The 25,367-nt window shown below is 41.3% G+C and overlaps 1 protein-coding gene across 2 annotated transcripts in view; it reads right to left on the minus strand.

Annotated features, from left to right (window-relative positions):
* Positions 1-465: 465 nt before the first annotated feature.
* The window catches only part of LOC137499019 (trypsin-like), a 91,528-nt gene continuing 66,626 nt past the window's right edge, over positions 466-25,367 (minus strand). For both annotated transcript variants that reach the window (XM_068227048.1, XM_068227049.1), the window contains 3 exons: positions 21,186-21,302; positions 18,688-18,834; positions 466-673 (listed from right to left, as the gene is read on the minus strand). In XM_068227048.1, the coding sequence (XP_068083149.1) occupies positions 512-673; positions 18,688-18,834; positions 21,186-21,302 (426 nt within the window). In that variant the 3' untranslated portion in view covers positions 466-511. The remainder of the gene's footprint in view (positions 674-18,687; positions 18,835-21,185; positions 21,303-25,367) is intronic.

The raw sequence follows: 25,367 nt of genomic DNA on the forward strand, positions 1-25,367 counted from the left end.
ATAATAATAATATAATTGTCTTTAAGTCCCACTAACTATTTTACGGTTTTAGGAGACGCCGAGGTGCCCGAATTTAGTTCCACAGGAATTCCTTTACGTGCCAGTAAATCTACCGACACGAGCCTGAGCACCTTCAAATACCTTTAGGGTCGAACCTGCCAAGCTGGGGTCAGAATGTCAGTGCCTCTACAATCTGAGCCTCTCAGCCCGGCAGTAAATTATTTTTGTTGATGTCCCAAGGAAAGAGGTACCGTATAGAATAATAATAATAAGAAGAAGTTAGTGTACGTCATAGCCATGATCCGACTCCGATTAAGATTTTGGTAAATCTGTTAAATTATTTCATTCCATTCTATCTACCTTCCAGTGCCTTTTTTAATTTCTTATAAATAAATGAGTCTTTAATCATTTCACCTAGGCCGTTTAGGGATAAGTAAGGACGCAAAAACATGTAGACAAGTAGAATACCCATAACCACCATTATATTTTCAACTTCAATACTCCTTTCACGCTACATTATTTTTCTGAGACCAGTTTTTCGCCTTATCCAATCTCTGAAGTAAGCGACCTTTGTGTACACACTGGGGTATGCAACCGGTATGCAGTTCTCGCCACCGAACGAGGTAATTCCAACCACCATGCCGTCACTGATCAAAGGACCACCGGAGTCTCCCTGAAAGAAAAATATTATCAGTAAACTATTATGGAACTTTCATTGCATGGGGTCTCTCATGATGACACAGGTGAAGAGCATTCTCAATATGTTTTCCCTAAGCATATTAACATTTGTATATATAGGGAGCTAAGTCCAAAACCGGTCATTGGCCGAATTATTTATCCAAACCTAGCTTTTGAAGTTTCATAATTGACAAAGCTTGAATTCGACGATAGATAGTCTCAAATCACAAAAACTAAGTCTGAACATTTCATAATGACCAAAGATCGAATCATTTCTATTTTCCTGACTTTGGCTGTCTTTAAATGAGCAAAGCTAGGATTGTAAAAATGAGAAATGCCCGAAGTTAGAATTTACACTTAATTCAAAGTTTCGAACGTTGGCAGCAGTGAACAGGCTCTGAAAAGATTAAATAATTGTTATCAGTCTTTTTGCATAGTCTAATTACAGTTTTATGGCCATGAACACGTGTAGCACGACATCTATAGTTTGTAAAGAAGATCTGAGTTGAATTTAAGCGAATCTAGTATTTCAAATGCAGACAAGAACTTTGTATTAACGCCTGCAAAGTACAAACTAAGAGTTACCGCTATAGACGTAAGAACAGCTTAAGAGAATCGGAGACGTGGCGAGTTACTCACCTCACTGGATTATCACCATGTTTGAAGATACGATATACTAACTTAATAGAACAGAAGTCTCAGAACAGTTACCAAATAATATATTCCTGCTCTAATGATGAATTGTGTGATAATATTCACAAAAGACACTTGGACATAGGCCACAATCGTTTAAGATGTGTGGATAAAGAACTAAAAACCGTATGGCCTTCCGAGGCCGAACGCCATTTGTAGTAATTTAAACAAAATAACTAAATAAAAATATTCTAACATCACATAATAATTGGCTGATATTTACGTGAGTTTATGCGGGCAAAGCCAACTAAAGAATAGCAAAACAGGAACGGTTTAGTGGCAAATCTGATAAAAAGCAATCCATTTAATTCAACAAGGCAATTAGATCTCACTGATATTCAGACAGAACCTCATGGAGAATGTAACTTTCCACTGAACTACCAGGATCATTTGACAAATTTTTATACCTGAAAACCTTGAAACTCCGAGAGCGGGTAAGTGGCATATAATCAAATAGGCAACTTTTGCGTCTTGCGGAAACACATGATTTACATCACATGAGCAGCTGATCAACATTCTTTTGAGTAAATCAGTAAAGTAAGTTATGTTCCGCGATCTAATGACAGTGCCTAAACGATGTGACTTGTTTATCATGAAACAGGGTCTCTTTTGTAAACAAACTTTGTAAGGGGATGAGCAATCTAAGTTTTAAATACGAGGGTTGTAAATAAAGTAGGGGCAAGGTAGTCCAGACACTCGCAGGAGATCGGGCATGCGTAAATTTGATATATTCATTTATTTAGCGTATGGCTAGAGATACAGCGTCTATTGTTATAAGATCTACACTATATACGTATGTCCAAATTGTTTATATATTCCATAGCCTCTGGAGTCGCAAAAGCAAAGTCACTAGCACTGCCATTGTATTTTCTAGTCCTGCATTCTTCGATGATGTGCTTCACTGTCTGTTGTGTAGCGCCACAGTCACACTCACGCGTTGGGATTCTGTTCCACTTGTAGTGGAAGGCTGCACAGATCCCGTGGTTTGTTCGGACCCTGTACAGTGCGGACCATAGTCTACGAGGGAGGTTGAAAGCAGGTGGCGGCTTCTTCTTGACAGAAGGCATTGTCGGGCAGTATTTTTCGTTGAGTCTCTTCTGCCATTCAGCTGAAGTTTGGTAGTTGTTGTTCCACAAGTTCATGGCATCTCTAGTTGGTGGTTTTCTCGAACGCAAACGATTCATAATCGCATCGCCGATGTCATTATGTATCGGGACTTCTGGGTTATTCACTATTTTACTGAATTCTCTTAGGAGAGCACCTTCACGTCTGAGATCTGGAGGAGGGATATGACTTAACACTGGTAGCCACTGCGTGGGTGTATATTTGATTGTGGCAGTGATGAGACGCATTGTAGTGTTCAGCTGGGTATCTATGATGTTTGTGTGGGCACTATTCAGCGAAACAGCAGCGCAGTATTCAGCAGTCGAGTACACGAACCCTAAAGCTGAACATCTCAGAGTTGCAGCTGTAGATCCCCAAGTTGTTCCACACAGCTTATGAATTATATTGTTGCGAGTTCTTACTTTGGCAGAGATGTTCAGGAGATGTTGTTTATAAGACAGTATTCTATCCAGTGTGATTCCTGGATATTTAGGGTACCTATTATGTCTCAATTTCTGGTTGTCCATGTACACATTTAACTCCCTATTAGCCATTTTATTGTTTAGGTGGAAGCAACAAACTTCAGGTTTGCTGATGTTTGGTTGGAGTCCCCAAATTTTGAAGTAGTATACCAGTGTCTTGAGGTCTTCAGTCAGGACCTATTCTATTTTCTCAACTGTTTTGTCCCTGATAGCAAGTGCCCAGTCATCTGCGTATCCGAATTTCCTTGAAAGTGTCTTCGGCATTTCTGCAGTATATAAACTAAACAGCAAAGGAACGAGAACTGACCCCTGTGGCAGACCGTTGTTCAGCGATCTCTGGCTGCTTACAGCTCTCCCTTTTTATACACGAAATCGTCTTCGACTCAAAATGTTGTTCAGGAGTCGTGCACTTATGCTACATGGGACCACTTTCAGGAACTTGTGGAGTAATCCAACTTTCCAGATTGTGTCATAGGCTGCTGTCAAGTCTATGAATGCCACAGAGGTCTTGAGTTTTCTTTGGAAGCCTGCTTCTATGTAGGTTGTAAGAGACGTAACTTGATCTGTCGTACTTCTCTGTGGTCTAAAGCCCGCCTGTTCCACTGGAATTTTCTTGAGTATTTCCGGACCAATTCTGTTGAGCAGAAGTCTTTCTAGTAGTTTATATGCAACGCTGAGCATGGCCATAGGGCGGTAACTCTCCGGTTTTACACTTGGTTTACCTTTCTTAAACAAGGCAATAATCTTTGTCTGTCTGATTAGTTTTGGTGTCTTGCCTCTTTCGAGGATATCAGTATAGAATTTAGCCAGCCAGGCATGAGCCTTTTCTCCATAGAGAGCGAAGAACTCTGGGTGTATACCATCCTGACCAGGGGCTTTACCTGATTTAGTGTCACTGATAGCTATGTTTATTTCTTCCACGCTAAATGGTTTGGAGTGTGCCACTGGGGAACTACTTTTCAGGAGTTTCAGTTCTTTCTTTAAGTTCTTAGTTTCTTGTTTCGTTTGCTTTTGGAAGTCATGACGAGATGAGAGGCGATCTTGTTTGGATTGATTTCTGACATCGTCCGCCCAGTTGCTTTTCCGTCTTCTAAGCTTCTTTAGGAGAGACCATGCTTGTCGACTCGATTTAGCGAAGTCTGGAGAGCTAAGTTTATATTCCCAAGTTCGCCTCATGGCTGCATCTAGGCTGTGTAGGAGCTGGTCTGAAATTTCATGGTCACTGCTCTCAATAAATTGTTGATAAAGGTTTTCGCTTTCCTCGTTCCATCCAGGGATGTATTCACTGCGAAGCCCTCTAGGGATATGTTTATTTGCTGTTGACACCACAGTTCCTACGAATGTTTCATAAGCGTCATGTGTAGGTGGTATCCGACCTACGCATTTAACAAGTTCATCTGCGCAGCCAGGCCAATCAGCCTTATTGAAATTCCAGCGTGGTCGAGAGCTAGATGTGATCAGAGGGATTCGGATGCCAATTTCGTATAGTACAGGTCTGTGCTCGCTATGAGGGAAGTCGTGGAGCACTTTTCGAGTTGTTGGTAGAGGTTTGTTTCCTTTGTCTCTGGACACAAAGCACAGATCAGGACAATACCCCCGTTTCCAGGCTGCTGATTTGAATGTGTCCCGGTCTTTGACATCAAAGACGTGAAAGAGGAGAGGTTGTTTCTATCAATCCATTCCAGTACTGCTTCTCCATTATCGTCATTAGTTCTGTATTTCCAGTCCTGGTGGTGACTGTTGAAATCACCAATGTAGACTGCTGGTTGTGGTCGAATGTCTACAACATGGTTGGGCCACTTAGAATTCGGAGGTTTGTATATGTTTGAGACCTCCGTGTCACCTATTATGATGACAACGGAGTGGATGTCCTCCTCGGTGCTAGTAGATAGAAGAAAGGCATTATCTACAGCGTTTCGCACGTATGTAGCATTACCATAGGCATGATGATAGGTTGCTCCCAGAAGATCGTAACCCGGAATTTTTCCTCTAGCTTGCAGCTGCTGCTCATTAGTGCAATGTGTTTCCTGTATGACTGCCAGGTCTACTTCATGAGGAAGTAGCAGTTTGGACAAGGCTTCACTTTTAGCACGACTAATACCTTCAATGTTTTGTTGACATACATGAAGGAGAGGTCCCAGGTTCCTAGTGGTTGTTTGGTCCTTAGAAGAGCCTTTGGAAAAATCATTCGTATTCACCGTAATTCTCTACTGTATCTGGACCAGGAGGTAAAACTTTACGTCTGGTCGCCTGTTCGCCGTTGCTCCCTTAGCACCACCCAGGGGTCACGTGTAGGGTACTTTCATGTTAAACCTACGGACGTGGTCAGATGGTGCTGTCATCGATGTGTAGTGTGCATTTGACGGGCATCCAGTTGGGAGTGTTGTTGCTGTGTGGCGTTGAAGTGAAGAGTGTCAATTTCACCGTTCTAAAGCATGTTTTCAAAAGGTATTCAGCGTTCGTGGATTAAAATCAGGTTTGCCTGTGATAAAAGTGCATCATGATGTTATCAAAGATTATGTGAAGCTTGTGGCAAGAATTCATTAACGTACAGGTCGATTGCACGATTGATCAAGTCGTTTCGGAGGGTCGGAAAGAGTCTGCTGATTTTTACTGCACAGGTCAGCCGTCCATTCCTTAAGATCAGATTGACATCGTGAGTGGTCTTTATTCCGAAGACCATCGATGGACTGTTCGGGAATTATCCGTAGAGGTAGGTCTCAGTCATCAAACGGTGTGGGACATACTGATGAAATTTCTCAACATGAGTAAAATTGTGTCCTGGTTAGTTCCACATCAACTCACCGAAGTACAAAAATGCCAGCGGTATGCACTGGCTGACATCCATCTGGACAGATACCGCAACGAAGGAGACGCATTTCTGCAGTGTATTGTTGCCAATGATGAGACGTGGGCATTAGCTTACGAGCCTGAATTTAGGCGTCAGTCGAATGAATGGCGTCACTGAGGTTCACCACGTCCACAGAAATTTCGACAGGAACCCGGTAGGGTGAAGCTTATGCTAATTGTGGCGTACGACTACGAGGGTGTTATTCTTATGCACGCTGTTCCTGAGGGACAAACCGTCAACAGTGACTACTATTACCGATTTCTGGAGCGACATCTGCATCCGGCTATGCGGCCCAAACGTGCACGTTTATTGCGAGTCGATCACCCCATCGTGTTGCATGACAACGCAGGTGTCATGTCGCAAATAATGCCAAGCCATTATTGCAACGGTGGCATTGGGAGGTCTTGGAACACCCTCCGTATTGAGTCCTCGTGACTTCGTCCTGTTTTCGAAGTTGAAAGAACACCTCAGAGGCCACCGATTTCCTGACGTGACGTCTGCACTCCGCGCAGTAGGGCGCTTCGTCGCTGTCATTAACAGAGAACAACAGGCCAACGGTCCCCAACTGCTTCCCGATATTTGACAAAAGGTAAAAAACTTTGCAAGCATTTGCTGACAGGATGTAGTGTTTACAGTACACTATGTCTTCTGGTATGGGCTAGAATAAATTTGTTACTGCGTCTGACTGCTCGGCTTTCAGATATTCAATCAGACGCCAGATTGCACGGCGCAAACCAATTGGAGGCCGCACATTTTCATATAAATACAGCTACTTCCCAAGCAGCCAACACAGTCGCCAGTGGGATAGAGGAAAGAGTATCTACACGACGCCCCAGAAGATGACTACCGCAGCAGTAGTCGAAACGTCTGGACGAAGTCAGAGGATTGGATCACGGCATAACAGCCCGGAAGATTTTTATTATATTGACGCCGGCCGTGAAAGCCTTCATACTTTAATTGTGATAGTGTATCTTATAAGATAGTGATTCAAAATAAGTTAAATACTGTTTGTTAATATTCTGGTAGTATAAGAAATAATAAGTTCGTTGGAATGTATAAATGTACTGTCTTCTGAGGAAATTTGTTATATCGGGTTATCACTGGCGTGTTTGTTTGAAAATTGCCTTGCAGCTAATCAAATTATGTGACTGGTCAGTGGTCCATTTCAGAATTATATTCTTTTTCAAGTGCCATCTTTCGGAAGAAATTTGGTGGTCATCATAGCATACTGTGAATATTGCACCACGGCAGAGTTCTTCTACGTTCTTCTGGTATCAGTACCTCAGGTTCTCAATCTATTGAACTCTTCGTTGGCATGATCCCCGATGACCTTCTATTTTCTTCCCTTGCTTCACGAGTTGTGTGATTCTGCACTTTCCGTTTTGTAGTACGTATTCTAAATGTTGAATTTTCCATCTTTGAATAGATAGCAGTACTTCAGCATTTGTCGTAGCCTAGTCATTAGCTCGGTATTTCTCACTTTTATGTCCACGGGATACTTGACATCCGCCGTAAACCGACATCTCGAAGATATCCAGTTTCTTGTAGAAGAACTCTGTTAATATTCACCATTCCACAGCACACAATAGCGTAAGTAACACACATCTTCTGTTAATTATCATCCTAAGATTCAGGTTTAGGTTGCATTTACGTAGTAGATTTTCTATTTTATGGATGAACTGGGTGGCATTTTAGTTAAGGTCAACAGCAGGACAGCTTAGTGCTAATGGGCGATTCCAATGCAAGAAATGGAAATAGAAATGTAGGATATGAAACGGCAATGAGTAGGATTCGATAACTATGCTCCTAAAATGCCAGAATATGCATTAAAATCTAAAATATGCATTAACTATGCTCCTAAAATGCCAAAATATGCACTACAAACAAATACATATCTGATATTAATTATCAGCTTATATTGTAAGAAATTAATGTTACACTTCAAAGATCGCCAAAATAAAAAAGAAAACATACCGTACAACAATAAAATGCTCCATTTTGTCAATGAAATTCAAACGTCTAGATTACACTTAATCATCGCATGATGTAATAGGTTTTGGAACACAAACGTATGCCTATTTTCGCGTAAAATGGCATTGTACTCCGAAAACACTTTCTCCACATCCCATCCCACAATTGAAGCCTCCAACTTGACGAAATCAGAGACCAACGCACTGTCAAACTAGGCTTTGCCTTAGATAATAGCAGAAAAGCTCTTATGTTTGAGGAGCTCGAAGGTTTTTAGCGCTACACTCTGATTTTTGCCAAGAATACCTGATTATATTTAGGTTCATTGGGGATCGTTCGACTTCTTCAACGACTCCATTACTGATGTGAAGAGGAAGTCCTTTTTGTTGCAATTTTTTGATGGCTGAAGGTATGCAATGCAAATCAGAGTGAAAAAATATAAGTTGCTTACGAAGATAATATTTGCTCAAGAATTTTGAGCTTCTTAAATACAAGCAGCTTCTTCAGAATCGAGATCTTCAACTACATTTCTTACTACCTCAAAATAATCGGCATAATAAACAGCAGCTTCGAGCCACGTTCCCCGTCTTGTATGGAACGGTGATGACTAGAGATGCTCATCATCAACTGTATCCAAAACTAATTTCCTGGGACTTTGAGCCTTCAGGAACACTCTTTTCACTGTAGACATCAACCCGTTTACTTCAGGACAGGAGCCCGGGACTGTTTCAGTGACTCGTTGAAGTGCATGTGCTACACATGTGATGTGTATAATCTTAAGATGTAATATCCCAAGACCTCCTGTGGCTTTACACATGTAAGGTGCAGCATCAGTAATGCAGGTCACCGGAACATGATCGTAAATAATGCATGATGGACACAAACAGGAGAGTGATTCTTGAAAAATGCAGCAACTATTGAGTGATTCACCTTAGGTAACACAGCCATATTTAGTAGATTTGTCTCTATCTTCTTTCTCTCCTAAAATTCCAATCACAAAGTTAGCTACATATCCTTGAGTCACATCCGTTCTTTCATCTGTTGAGCCCGAAATATATTTTTCATCATATTTATCCCTTAGTTTACTTAACATTACTTTATAAAGCTCAGGAAAGTAATTCTTACTAATCGTTGATTCATCTGGAACTGTTTGTTTCGTATACTCCTGCAGAAACCGAACTGAGTTCTTATTTGTTAGCTTAGCCAATGAGATGTTTACCGAGACAAATAATTTACACAGATCTCATTTAATTTACTTCGTGTTGGTGCCGGTTTAACTAAAGCAGTGGTTACAAGAGGCTGGTGTCCTTGTTTCAACTTTACCTCTTTCAGTTTACTATGTTTCGTTGTTTGAAGATGTTGAATTTGATACTTTATAGTTATGGTTACGACTGTGCTACAGTATTTGCAAAACAACACACTTCCGTCAGTTTAAAAGTCTTACTCGCGTACGCTCGCTCTCTGTGCTTCTCTAACATTTCTCTTGATATTGGGATTGTAAATTAAGTATCAGAAATATAGCTATTTAACGTAATGTGAACCACAACCTGTTTCAACTCGACTAAAATAAGACTGACAAGAACTAATTGTGAGTAAAAGTAACTATTTACGAAATGAGGAAAATACAGTCCTGCTGTAAAGGAAATTCCAAGAATCAGTACCCACCTAATTGCAATGCAGGTGCACAAAGCTATGGCCGGATGTAGAGCTGGTGTCGGTAAATTTAAACAAGCTGTTGACCTGACAAACACACTACCTAAGGATAACCAGCACAGCTTAACACTTCAGTCATCTCAAATACATGTGAAATTTTCCAGTAGTATCCTGCAAAAGCTGGTGTCTACATTCAAGACGAAAAATACTTTTGCAATATGCCCTAAGAGGATGAAAACTTCAAAACATGCACTGTTCAGATTAAAACTGCTCCAAGTATGCAATTACGTATTCATTATTCAAATGCATAATTATCGGAAGCCTGGTGTGAATAAATAGGGAAGGATATGGAAGGGAAGTGTTTACTGAACTTTTGTGCTAGTATGAGATTACAAGCTGCGTATCTGTACTTCTGACATAAGCCTACTTACTTTTAAACATGAAATGGTAATTTCACTAGATCTGTAATAGACTATATCATAATTGATTTTTGATGTTAGGAATGTTCTAGTGTTCTGAGCATTTCTTGATTATACATAGCATTATCTGACCTGCTTTAAAGTAAGTACGTCTCAGACCTTTAAAGAATAGAATGAAATCTTTCTGGAAATGGATAATATTAGAGCTATAGGAAGGAATACATTCCTGACTGGACTGATGCAACTGAAAAGTTATACCAAGAATTCCTTGCTAGCGGTGAACAAGGAATCGGGGATGAACTGCTTCATAACCTAGATAATGCTCGAAGAGAAAGATGGACCGAAACTGTAACATCTATGAATTTCAGAGAATCGAGTACAAAGGCATGGTTATTGTTACTGAAGCTTGGTGGGGCCACTCCCATCTTTCGTTAAAGTTCTGCAGTCACTCCAAACAAAATTTCAGCTCATATAGTTGATATGTTTAGATCACCGAGAGACGGAAATCATACAAGGAACATCAAAAAAACAATTAACCAGGCTCAAGTCCACAAGCCCCCATGATTCGGAATACACTCGACCATTTAGTGTGCAAGATATTGAGGCAGCTTTAAAAAACAAAAAAACTGGTAAAGCACGGGGATTTGATGGGATTCATACTGAGTTTCTAATTAATTGTGGAGCAAATAGGAAATTATGGTTATCTAGGTTTCTAACCTACATTCTAAGAACAGGTAATCTACCTCGTTTATTTAAAACGAGTAAGATAATTGCAATCCTAAAGCCAGGAAAGCCTAATGATGCACCAGAGAGCTATAGACCAATAGCATTGCTTAGTGTATGCTATAAATTATTTGAAAGGCTAATCTTGAATAGAATTGCTACAAAAGTGTTGGAAACGATCCCTATTGAACAAGCAAGATTCAGGCCACAAAGAAGCTGTACTGATCAAGTCTTGTCACTAACTACCTTCATTGAAGCAGGATTCCAGCAAGGACTAAAGACTTCAGTAGCATTTATTGACTTAAAGGCAGCTTATGACACAGTATGGAGAGAAGATGTAATCAGCAAACTCCTTTAAAGTGATTCCATGCAGGAGTCTGGCTCATCTTATAAATAACATGCTGAGTGACAGAACATTTCGTGTAGTCTTGGGGGATGAAATCAGTAAACCCAGCAAACTAAATAATGGACTGCCGCAAGGTTCAGTGCTTACCCCACTCTTGTTCAGTTTATATATCTCTGATATACCATCCACAAGATCCAGGAAATTTGGGTATGCAGATGACTGGGCTCTTGCCACTAAAGACCTATGCTTCCAGCAGACAGAGGAAACGTTGACAAAAGATTTCTCTGTTTTAGGAAAATACTTTCGAAAATAGAGACTTCAACCAAGTATGAGTAAAACAGAAGTTTCTTGTTTTCATCTGAACAACCGAATGGCTTCAAGGGACCTCAAAGTATACTTCGATAACACTCTCCTCCGCCACAATAGACACCCCAGATATCTAGGTGTTACACTGGACAGAACACTGTCATTCCAAGGACATCTGAGAAAGAGCGCTGCCAAGATTCAGACACGTAACAACATCATTCGAAAACTGTAAACAAGTAATACGCGATATCAAAAGGATTTCTCTTATCAAATCCCTTGACATGCCCCCAAAATACAAATATATAAGACAGAATTACACTCCTCACACTTACTGGTTATAATTCCATAGGCTTGTATGTGCATATTCTTCCCAAAGTCAACCTATGGTATGCTATCATTCAGAACTGAATTATTTGAGCCCCACGTTGGGCACCACTTTGTCGACGCCCATTAATTTAAAATTAACAGAATTAAATAATGATGAAATAAAATGCTCAATCGTCAGACTATGTAGTCTCACTTATAGACATAAATTGCTGATGGGCTCTAGCTAAACATAAACGTAACGATAACAGAATGGGCATCTTGAATATCTCTAGGGTGTAGGGTAATAAGCTTAGTTTGACAGTATAACATGTAGGTTATGGGAAAAGGACATGGTCGTTTGGTTCCCCAACTAAAATTTGAGGTTATCGGATATACCATTAAAATGAAACAATTAATTGTATTTGATACTATAAAAAATATTCTTTAATATTTGTATTTGAATGGTAAGATTTGCTGCGTTAATTTAAAATATAAAACTTTGAAATTACAATTGAAATAAACTCTAGGCATTAAATTTGAAATCCTCTTTACCCGGCATTTAAAAGTTGTACAAGAAATTTATCCCCCATTGTATCACTTAACAGTACCTTGAACACTTTGAGTGTTGTTACGACGTATTTCTTTGCGTTGGTATCAGTTGTAGGTATCTCAAACCTAATTTGATGAAGCATCCTTTCAGTTTCATAAACGAGATATATCATAGCTTGAAAATATAATCACACTTCACAATCAACTTTACAAGTAATTCACAGATAACTGTTAGTCTGCATTACGACGACTCGTATATTCGGCTGTCACCGAACTGACACAAGAACTCGACCCTTCAGATACACGAAACACACAACGAACATTTAATCCATTTGGTCACTGACGATTACGTATATATGTTACTACCATCTCAGTAGTACTCCTGAAGGCAAGGCACTGTATTCGACTGTAGCCTTACTCTCCATATGACTGACTCTTTCACTGTTCACCATCCTGCTCCACAACACTCTATGCCAAGCCTCTCCATCGAACTGACTGACAGCTATAGGATCCTCCTCTATATATAGACACTAGTTATCACATGGTATAACACCCACGTCATCTCTAAAACAGCCCATGATATCACTCCCACCTAGCTTCAATGTATTACAGATTGTGATGAAATAGCATCAGGCAAAGTAGGAACTCCCTAAATTATCTCATACTTCTACATGCATACAATGACAGAGCGATGACTCGTCAGTTACTGTAACAGTATTGCCCCATATATTGTAATGTCTTAAAGTTATTTCACAAAATATATCAATATCCGATATTAGGCAGAAGCTCACACTCTAAATTATTTTAATGCCAACATACACACATATATAAAATATATGTAGGAACTTCACACTACATATCCGGTGTTACCTAGACTACAGAATCTGTTATGATATATAGAGTAGACCGTACAGCTAGTGTCTCAACGCCGAATGTTGGACGGCGGGAAATAACCCGACCAACCTGAAAGGCCAACCGCTTCGGGCGGTTGAACCTTTACGGAGGGATATGGCCCTCAGTGGAGGAAATGCCACTGGAATCCATAATGACGGAGGGCAGCAGCTTCGCCATTAGTGCACGTTGGCATCAGCCAAGGTATCGGCTGATACGGTGATGTGACACCACTGATCTCTATACCTGGATGGTTGGTAGCTTGGGTAGCAGTAAGCCGAATAGAAGATGACTGGCGTCGAAAGATGGCAGCGAGCGCATGGTGCAATAGACCACGAGGAGCGCGCTTGCTTTGTTTATGCTTAGTTCAGTGACGCCAGGCCTCTTGATTGTAGTTTCACGAGTGTTCTGTGCTGTGTTATTGCAAATTAAATAGTAGTGTATTTTACGAATTTAGGTTCGTTGCCTTGTAGTATGCTTGTGAATTACAAGATTAAATTTAAATATGTATGTGTTTATCTGAAATATGAATGAAGAAACATTCTACGGGGTATTAACATACCGCAGTATTCAGCTTATGGATGTACAAACAGAACCGATCAGCAGAAGGAGAAATCATTTCATCGGGGAGTTTTAATAATAATGTTATTTGCTTTACGTCCCACTAACTACTTTTTTAAGGTCTTCGGAGACGCCGAGGTGCCGGAATTTAGTCCCGCAGGAGTTCTTTTACGTGCCAGTAAATCTACCGACACGGGGCTGTCGTATTTGAGCACCTTCAAATACCACCGGACTGAGCCAGGATCGAACCTGCCAAGTTGGGGTTAGAAGGCCAGCGCCTTAACCGTCTGAGCCACTCAGCCCGGCTCGGGGAGTTTTATACTGTGCATAAGAATCTTCCTAGGGTAGTGTTTTGAGTTTTAGGTTTATTGTATATTATTTCGCATATTCCGGGAGCAAAATGGCAATTAATTTTTGTAGGTTTCCTTTCTCGAGACCCGAACATGTAAGATCATCGATTAGGAGTATCAGGCGGGAGAATTGGGAGCCTTCTAAAACAACTGTTCTCTGCTCGGATCACTTAGAGGAAGACTGTTTTGATAGAAATGGACAAACTGTACACCTTAGAAGTGATGTACAGCCAACTGTTTTCAATTTTGCTGAACATTAACTGCAAGTAAAGATTTACTTATTTTTTTATTTCTCATAATTAAACTGACGGTTTCGATGAAATAATTGACGTGACCTTATAACAATCTTAGAAAATGAAGTCTGGAGGAATTCTAGACCTTATTTACATCAGTAATAATTATGGGTTTCAGACACTGGAGTGGTGGGAGAAGGGAAAGTGTGGTGGATGTTTGGGGCTATTCCATTATACTATTCGTGGTATTTGGGACTCTTTTAACTGGTGTTACATATTTCTGATGATGACTATCAATATCGCTTTGCTAGCTGAATTTAATTAAAGAGGTCTGTAATAGTACATTAAGCTGCAGGTAATGTGACATATTGACTAGTTTTGAATATTTGCTGGTTTTATAAATGTGTACATTTGCTTCAATGATATTTTAATTTGATAATATGCGCGTTATTTCTTGGAAACAGGAAACAGAAATTCATTATCAAGCACCGATTACGATATGTCGAATCTAGGCCTGTATATTGAGCTACGTTTATAGGTACATCATTTTAAGAATGCATGATTTCGTGGCATACATGTAAACAATTTACAGCAATGTTTCCAGAAACTGGTTTTCACTCGTATTGTGTTACCGATCGCTAATTGCATGTATTCAGCACCTAAGTTAATATTTGCCGGCCGTTATTATACACTCACTTTTATTGCTATCCCGGAGATTTACTGACCTCGGAATGACGTGTCAGTGATCCCAATGTCCTTATGCTTTGAGTGAACATGTCTCTATATTTTTAATTATTCCAATGCGCCATTAATTACGACTTAAAATTGACTATATTATCATTGCTTCCCCATAAGGAGAGCTCGAGGTTGGGTACGCCAACATGGCGAACCGCGCGTTCAACTTGGCGTACTTTATCCTGCAGCGGAGACCTGCCATCAGCGATCCATGTATATAGATCAGTGTGTGACACACATTTGGGAGCGTAACCATAGTGGTGTAAGCGGTCTCAAATCTGCGCGAGGTAGGCAACGGGAAGCCACCTCGTATTTAATCCCCAGGAAAATCTTTAGCATGACTGGAAAACATGAAAACAAGGCCCCCAGTCCCCGGCAGCCCTTCAGTGGGCAGGGGGTGCAAAGAATCTCCGGGCCAGTCATGAGAAGGATAGCAACGTGGAATGTTCGCAGCTTGTTTCAAAGTGGAAAGACTCATAACGCCATCAGAGAGATGGAGGGACTCAAGATCGACGTTCTTGGCATTAGCGAAATGCGTTGGCCTCATTCAGGAAAGAGTGTGGTCAGTGGTTATCAAGTATACTACTATTCTGGTAATGACGATCCTCGCCATCTTAATGGCGTGGGTTTCATTGTACATCGAGATATCAGTAAGTCTGTGAAAAAATTTATACCAGTATCAGATAGGATATGTTTATTACAGCTTAATGCACGACCAATTTTAGTGAATATCATCCAAGTATATGCTCCAACATGTGATGCGTCAGACGTTAATGTCAAAGATTTTTACACGAAAATCGAAGCAGCCCTGTCATATACCAAACCATCTGAGATAAACATTGTGATGTGCGATTTGAATGCTAAAGTCGGCCATGGTCGACGGGCTGATGTAGTCGGTGACTACGGATTAGGAACAAGCAATACTCGAGGTGATCGACTGGTCCAGATGTGCCAAGAGCAGAGCCTTATTATAGCAAACACGTATTTCCAGCTACCTCCACGTCGCCTCTATACGTGGACCTCTAATGCTGACAACAGTATTAGGAACCAGATTGATTACATCACAATTAACAAGCGGTTCAGAAATTCCATCAAATGTGTGAAAACATACCCCGGTGCTGATATCAACTCAGACCATAGCCTACTGTTTGCTTCCATGAATCTCAGGCTGAAGAAATGTCATTTAAAGGGGAGTTTTGGTCAGATTGAGATTCAAAAGCTTCAAGATCAAGCACTGAAGGATGAAGTTCAGTCAGCTCTACGTGTAAAACTTGCGGAAGTTCAAAACAGCGTTAATATAAATGATGTTGAAGGCACTTGGAATCACATCAAATGTGCAATTAACGACGTAAGTCAAGTAAAATTAATGAATGCTAGAAGAAGGAAAAACAAGCCGTGTGTGACAGAGGAAATCCTGAAGCTGATGGACCAGAGAAGGTCTTTTAAAAACAAAGATCCTGTAAAGTACAAAAGTTTGCAGACAAAGTATAAGGAATGAAAAAGTACAACAACTCTCTGAGGAATGCAACGAAATAGAATTAATGAATTCCAAACATGATTTTTTCAACATGTACAAGAAAGTGAAACAAGTAACTGGTGCATATAACAGGAAGGGTAGTGGAGTCCTTCTTAATAATAATGGTGACATCTTAGCGAGCACAGAAGGGAAACTGAAGGAATGGATGGAATATGTATAAAATCTCTTCTTGGATCGCAGAAATGTGGATCATGGTGCTTGGGCAGACGATGGTGTGGACATCGCACGTGCAGAAGTAGAATATGCCATAAGAACAGCGAAGAATGGGAAAGCTCCAGGCCCTGATGAGATGTATGCTGAGATACTGAAACTCCTTGAGAAAGAAAAATCCCTTTCATTATTAGTTGACCTATTCAACAGTATTCACCGCAGTGGAACCATTCCTCGAGACTGGCTCAAATCGACTTTCGTAATATTGCCTAAGAGAGCCAATGCAAAATTCTGCAATGAATATAGAACAATTAGTTTGATGAGCCACGTTCTGAAAGTATTCCTAAAAGTCTTGCATGCGAGAATTTATCATAAATGTGAGGAGAATATCGGAACCTCGCAGTTTGGCTTCAGACATGGTTTTGGTACTAGAGAGGCATTATTTAGTCTGCAGGTATTAGTCCAACGATGCCGAGATGTCAATGTCGATGTTTTTGCTTGTTTCATCGATTAAGAAACGGCTTTCAATACAGTCCGCCACGATGAACTTATGAACATTCTTCGGGAATTAGGACTTGATGGACGGGACATTCGTATTATTGGTAATCTCTACTGGAACCAGTGTGCTGGCATAAGAGTTGATGGTCGTGTCTCGGAAGAAGTCTCAATTATGAAAGGAGTTTGCCATAGTACATAGTTGCCCAGCAGCAATACACACTGTAATTGTTGAGAAAACAGGAAGAAACAAGACACATAAAACACAAAGTTTTAAGAATCAATATACAGTAAAACCTCGTTAATTCAAAGTCGTTGGGACTCAAAAATCGGACTTCGAATTATGTGATTTCGAATTAACCGCTAATTCGTAATTCAGAAGCGCCAACCCTTGCCGCGTTACAAAATATTCTAAGGCCCGTTACTGCATGCAGTTAACCTTGATTCATAGTTTAAACCTTTCAAATGCCATGGAATGTAAACTATTTCCAAAATGCATCCAAGAAGGTGCATTTAGAGTAACTCACTGACAATAACATAACCTCTCGCAACGAAAGAAAGAAAGAAAGAAAGAAGCACGGTTCAATAATGAGGAGAAATCTGTGCTGGCTCCCATGTGCAAGTTCTTTATTCATTGGATTATTGTACTGTATGCATTTTAGATGCCCTGTACTTACACAGAAAGTGCCCAATGCCCTTAAAACATCGTGGGTATTTGGACTCTCCTATAAAGAAGGGAGAAAGTCTCTCAATTCCTTCTGCATGACAACACAATACAGCCACTCTATCCTTGTACGATTTCCCATCATGGCACTTATCACATACTTCAGAAATATACACACTTGCCACATCACAAAGTACTCTTAAGATCCATTAATGCATTCAATCACCTTCATTCACAGTTTAAACCTTTCAAATGCCATGGAAAATTTCCGAATGTATCCAAGAAGGTGCATTTACAATGTTCAAATAATGCACTTGGATAAACCACTGACAAACATAACCTCATGCAACAAAAGAAAAAACTCACACAATCCAAAGACGAGGATAAATTATGCTGGTTCCCTTGTGCAAATGCATTATATTATTTTGGATTACTCTACCGTTTGCATTCTTAGATGCCTTGAAAAATGCATGGAATGTGCCTGACGCCCTTAAAACATTGTGGCTTATTGAACTTTCCTATGATGAGGAGAGGAATTCTCTCGCTTCCGTGTGCATTGCAGCATAGTACAATGAACCCCCACCCTTGAACGATTGCCTGGCTGGAACTTTCTCCTTTAAAACAATAAGACCGTTTGGGCTTGGCATTAAAAGAAAACAATGCAGTTTCATCGGCAATGACAATATTATTCAGTGCCTACGAATTGTTTATATGAGCCACGCTTTTTCATCAGCTGTTGGCATCGCCAGTGTCGCGGGTTCTGTTTCTCCACACACTGCCTGCTGTGTGATATTACGGCGTTCTTTAAAACATTGAATACAAAAGAATTCCGATTTCACTCAAACACTGTAGCACACTGTAGACACACCGAAGTGTGTGAAAGTGCAGAAAGCTACCGCTGCCGTTCTGAAAGACGCGTTCTATCATGATGCGGATAAATTTTGAATTTAAAGTACTCTGTAACATACTATTTGAATGGTCATAATTACTTACTTCACATGTTCCCTTTCCATTTAGTCGAGGAAGGGTGCATACGACTCTTCTATCAATGGGTATGGTTGGGCGAATATATTTCTTGCACTGCCGTATGTTCATGATTTCAAGGTTAACCTTCTGTAGAATGTCGGTTGTTTTATTTTCCTGTAACAGAAAATTGCCACTAAAGGTATAATAATCGTATTACATTTAATATTGGTTCATTATGGTACTAGAAACAAGATTAATATTACGAACACAGAATACACTTAAGAAAATGGAAATTGCAACACCTTGAAGGCATTGGTCGTTTGTGTTGGTTTTTTAAGACTTGGAACGATGCCAGGTAGGTATGTAAACGATCAAAGTTTCAGAACCATTGGATTGTTGCTACAGGTCTCCCCACGCGATTGATCATGGAGGATTCAACTCCAGTATACGGACTCTGGTGTAGCGTAGTTGACCTACAGTCTGTGCAGTGAAGTGTTCCCCGTCAAACATGCCTCGACGACAGAGAAGAGCATGCTATCAAAAACTGTCGCCGTTTTAGAGGGCTCGGATAATTGGGCTGTGTAAGGCTGGATTATCGTTAAGGACTGTTGCTGCACGTGTTGGCCGACAGGCATTTACGGTACAACGTGTATGGCAGCAGTGGTCAAATGACGGTACCCACACTCGTAGACCTGGCACAGGCCCAGCGCGACGGACAACTGTGAAAGAGGATCGCCGCATCATTCGGATGGCCCGGATGGAACCCCATGCAACAGCAGCGCAAATTCGAGCAGCTGAGGCACCCCACGTTACACAACAAACAGTTGGTAATCGCCTGCGTGCAGCTGGCTTACGAGCCCGTGTCCCTGCAGAAGGTGTTCCATTGACCCCACAACAGCGACGTGTAAGGCTGGCCTGGTGTCGAGAAAGATCGACGTGGGCCAACGAATAGCATAGGGTCGTCTTTAGAGATGAATCACCCTTTTGTCTTGCCCGCAGTGATCGCCGGAATCGTGTGCGCCGACGTACCGGGGAGAGGGGCCGCCCAGATCTTATTGTCGAGAGGCACACAGGGCCAACACCAAGCATTATGGTCTGGGGAGCTATTGGCTTTAATGTGAAATCACCATTAGTGCTTGTTGAGGGCAATATGACTGCTCGACAGTACGTCGACAGGGTAATCAATTGAGTGGTTTTTCCTATGATGGCGAACATTGCTAATGGGATGTTTCAGCAGGACAATGCCCGGGTTCACACTGCACGCATCTCCAGAGAAGCTCTCCACGACATCACAACCTTAGAATGGCCCTCCAGATCCCCGGACCTCAGTCCTGTTGAGCATGTGTGGGACATGATGGGTCGAGAACTGGCCAACCGTTCTCAGCCACCCACAACTCTGGAACAACTGACCCGTGCAGTGCAGCAAGCATGGGGCACAATTCCTCAGGAAGCGATCCAGGGCCTTATTGACTCCATACCTCGACGAATTCATCAATGTATTGCAGCTCGTGGTGGGCACATATTGTATTGATTGTTGTCCAAACTTGCGGTTAGAGGGACCTAAAAGTGTAATCATCGAATCACAACCGAACACTCGTTCTGCATGTTCAATTGCAGCAATGTAGCACCACTCATTCTGGGTGTTGCAATTTCTATTTTCTTCAGCGTATGTATTCCAAAAAGTTATTATCCTTGAGAAACTATACATTCTTTGGATACCTGTTGCCATTTCTACATCGATGCAATAGTTTTGTATCCGTCTCTTGGCACAGGCCAGAGCAAAGTGCAGCTTACACCGAGGTCAAAGTGTCATTCATGGCTGTAAAAATATGAAAGATGCTGGGGTATGGTTGATGCTAAGTGATGACATTTGGAGCACAACTAGTGTCTTAGTGTTATGAAAGGTGTTGCTCATAGGATCCGTCGTGCTGCAGTAGCACCTTCTGGTCCAGTGAGGAAAGCAATGGCCAACTACTTCACTCCTTATCTTGCCTACTACGCCTCAGTCTGGCTCTGCCATTGGTTTTTGCGGTTTCCCTATAATTGCATTTGGTGGTGCTATTTGAGGATCCACCCAGCCTCCGGGCTGATGACCTAACCGACAGATATTATTTGGTAATAGTTTAAGTCACACCAACTCAGAGAGACTTTCTGGTGGGCATGGGAAAGGAAAACGCTAGGACTGAGGAGAAAGTGATCGAAGCCTTTATTAACGTACAGTCCCAGCCTTTGCCTAGTTTGAAAAAAGTAGAAACCCGGGAATATCATCTTCATGGCTGCCAGTAATGGTGTTTGAACTCACCAACACCCCAATGCAAGCAGCCAACTTGCTCGAATACGAAACAATAAAACTGATTCTTTCACAATAATGAAAACATCATTATATTGAACACCACCGAAGGGCAATCTTCCGTAAACCTTTGATATTTACATCAATTTTACATAAAATTTAAAATCTATATTTACGTTCACCATTGAATAACTCAATAGTACAGCATTCTACCTCGTTAAGAAGTGATACTCACCCCGATATAGCCCCATCCAACAGCGGTCACATGCTTTCCTGGAGGGATGTCCGTTTCTTGAGTTGCCAGTCTAGCAGCCTTGATAGTGAAGTCATTCAAAGGAAAGGGTTTTTCGACCTGCACATTTAAGAAGAACAACACAAATAGCACTACATTACCCCGATAGAGCACTACATTACGATGACAAGTAAAACGTATGTTTTATTCAGTGACGAGGCTACCGACTCAGCAAAACCACTTATCTATTTTTTTGCTCGTTTCTGTAGAAAATAAATTATAAAAGACTTGTCCGTCACTGTTTTCCACATGGACGTTCAGAGGACGTGTGCAGATGACTTCTGGATCAGGGAGAATGTGCACTATCGATTCTAAACACAGGAAATCCGTGTCCGCTTCCATTGCGTAACGGTTATCAATATAGCCGTCGTCCACCGAAGCCCGGCTTCGATTCCCAGTACAACCAGAAATGTTAGAATTATTAAAAAGGTTCATGAAGCTCTTCGCCATTGGACTCTCTTCACACGACACACACTTACTGTGAGAACAGAGCAACGTGGATCTAGAATAATACCAGAGTTGGTTTATGAGCTGCAACAGTTCAGTATAAGAACCGACTCTCCGTTCTAAGAATCCCTGAAAATGTGTCAAAAGGTAAGTAAAAGGGGGAGGCAAACAGCAAAGAAATTATGGGGAAAATAACTGAGCGATCTACAGGGTTATTCAGCTAGGTTGTCCACCTGAAATAAATTCCCGTCCGTTAAAGATAGAGACATTCTGTTTTCATACTCTTAAATATATACATAAAACACTGTCCTGATCATTCTATTAGGTTTGTAATTACCGATAAACTTGTAGCAATTTCGATTTTTTTAATGGGACTATACTAATATTGCACAATTGAACAACAACTAAGAATCGAGTGAAAATATCAGTATTGTGTTTATTTTGCAAATCCGACGAGTACGTTTGGAGATATTAAAGGGTTTCATATATGCAGGCATTATAACTTTAACGAACTTCCAGATGTTGCGGGAAGAATGGAAGGTGGAGGAATATGTTATCCAGTTAACATTCACTGCTGTAGAAGTAGAAGGGGATTGTTGGTTCGTAAATGCTCTTCTTTTGCTCGTGTGCTTCGCTGGGCTGGTTAGCGTGCAATTCAAACCGAACCGTAGGATCAATGATATATACATTGATCTTACTTCTGAAGGCTACCATATCAATCCTACGGGTACAGCTCTTCTCCGATAACCCATGAACCACTTCACAAGCGCACTGTGTAACCGGCGTCTCTTACTGGCTGAGCGATGGATCTATCTCGTTATGGCAATGCCGACAACAGTTCTTGTCCTGCAACCTGCCTGGAAAGGCTGCAATATTAACTCGGCATCTCAGAAGCATCACGCCAGTCACTGCACGATAGACTATCACGGTGTGTTACCGAACTGTTCGCTATATGTTGTTCGTTGAAAAAGATTATACATCTTTACCCTTTGGAGAAAGCCGGCACTGCTTTCCGAACTTCTAATATCTCAGTAAATGCCCTATTTTTCATAATCTATCATATTCATCGTTAATTAAATTTTCTTTTAATTTGCTTTATGAATGGAAGCTGATAGCTACGAAACCCAAACCGCGCTGCTACTTTTTCGATTAACAGATTTTTGTGTCGAAAATAGCATCCCGAATGTATTTGAAATAATAATAAACAGTACAGTGCTCCAAAATAATAGAGGGACATGATTTTGGTCAATTGTAGCATTTAACCAGTTAATTTGTAAGCTATGAAGTGTGTTTTGTCATTATCCGAAATGATTTACAAACATACGCTCCCTAAAGATTGAACCATCTTGACTATTCCTTTTGCGACACAGTGGAACGTTTTGTGTTATGTGGAAAACTAAAGCGGGTGGCCAGCGATGCACATATTCTCTACGTGAAAAGCTCTTGTACCAGACCGTTTAAAACTGTTGTAGAGAGGGTCGATAAACGATTCAAAGAAACACGCTTGCATTCTGGCAGACCAGGCCAGGGTAGAAAGCGAAAAGCTCCGGTGAGAGAGAACAGGTATGTGGTCAATTGTGCAATTCGACGACGTACTGGTACGGCTCGGTAGCACTAAATTGATCTGCAAGCAGCAACCGGTGCAAATGCCGGAGACCAAACCTTCCGCAAGAGGCTGCGAGAGGTAGGCTTAAGGTCAATATAAGCGCTTCGTTACAGGAGAAATTGACTGAGATATTCGGATGCACTTGGAAACTGGCAACTCCGACACTAGCGCAATGTCATGCTCACAGATAAATCGCGCTTTCACCTAACGCAGTGTGAAGGATGTCTGCAGGTGTATCGTCATCATGGATAGTGGTATACAGAGGCAGTAGTCCAGGAAGTGGTGAAGTTTTGTGCTCGTCCCTCATTGTTTGGGGTGGCATCAGTCTCGATGGCCGAACGGACCTTGCGGTGATCGTAATACAGACTTACGGCTACCGAGATATTGTGATCCATCATGTGGTGCCCATTGTAGCTGCTATGGGTCTCCATATTCTGCTGCAACGAGAGAATGCAAGGGCGCCTACAGGAGCCGCTACCAGGACTACCATCGGGGAAATTCAATTTCAAACCATCGAACGACCCGCTATGTGTCTCGACTTCAGTCCAACCGAGCACTTATTGGACAAGGTAGGTCAAGTCCGACAGCGCCTAAGAGCCCCTCAGACACTTCAAGAACTTGCAGATGCTCTGGTCGAAGAATGGGAGAATATCCTCCAGGTGAAGGTTCGTCGACTGATCAGAAGTATGCCTCGTAGATGTGCGGCAGTCGTACAGGCAAATATAAGTCATACCTGATACTGAAGGGTCTCTGTATTACTTTATGTTATAGAACTTCATGGTGACTCCACTTTGGTTTATTACAGTGCTTGCTGCGTCTAAGTTTACAATGCGATGTAAGCAACCTCTTCACTCCTCTTTGATGGAGGTTTGAACTGTCTGGTGGCTACACATAATATAAAACTGTACACCTAACTGGACAGATGCACTAATACCAATGTGAGTGGCTGTATCTTATGACTGCATATGTACTGATTTTGAGTCAGGTGGTGAAGTCGCAGCTAGCACCAAGATGTAGGAACGTGTTGGATGGCAACATCTGGCATGTCTGGGTAATTACAAGTACACGATTAGGGAGAGACATTGCTGCATTAGATGTTAAAAGGGAAAGCGCGAAAAAGAACTTGTTCCTGTTGCAACTTGCTTTACAAAAATTCGGCCGGCCGACGTTTTCACCGATATTTGCTTGGACTTGCCTGTCTACTCTCAAGCTGGGAAGACGTGTTTGTTTGAGCTCCGCTGTGATATCAATTCTCAGATGTGTTCAAGTTAATTCGGACTGCTCGCCAGTAAACTAGTGTCTTATTTAACTCGTGCTTTTAGTGCTCATGTGCATTTGTGTTTATTGACGTTCGTGTGCGTTATTATCACCGGTAATTACTATATTAACCCACAACGAAAAACCATTTGCCTGATACAGGCCAGTTAATGCAGTTCTGGTGACCTTATTTATGACACCGAGCGCATCCAACCAGTACATCAACAGCTGCATTCATCATCATCGAGTTTACCTAAAAATTTCTCCAAGCATCTACCACAGCAACATTGCTATCCAGAAAATTTACGTCAAATTTACGAACTCCGCCAGTCCAACGCTAACGTGCCCCTTACTTCAGATTCACAATCTCTAAGTAAGCAAATACTCCAGCCACCTAGATTTAAGTATGCTCCTCGTGATACAGTGACTGATGACAGTACACAACAGTGTAATGAAGGCATGGACACTACTCAGTCAGTGAATACACACGATCAAATAGGACTATCAGCTTATCAACATACTCTTTCCCCAACTAATGATACACCCACAAACGGCATCGCGTGCCAACATCACCACAGAGTAGCACTCCTTACGTTCTCAATGTTTCTACTCACAATCGCTTTCAACCGCTTAGTGATCTTAACAATATAGATGATCAATGTCACGACTAAGTAACTTCAACAATTACCGAAAGATCTCATCAATCTGCTTACGTGAAGTGAATAATCATCAGCCACTAGTTCATATCTATCTAGCTATTCTGCCTTATGGCAGGTCTTGTCATGGGATGAACCTCTTCCACTGTTGCCTGTCCT

This window comes from Anabrus simplex, chromosome 3, assembly GCF_040414725.1.
Source record: "Anabrus simplex isolate iqAnaSimp1 chromosome 3, ASM4041472v1, whole genome shotgun sequence".
NCBI classification, from domain to species: domain Eukaryota; kingdom Metazoa; phylum Arthropoda; class Insecta; order Orthoptera; family Tettigoniidae; genus Anabrus; species Anabrus simplex.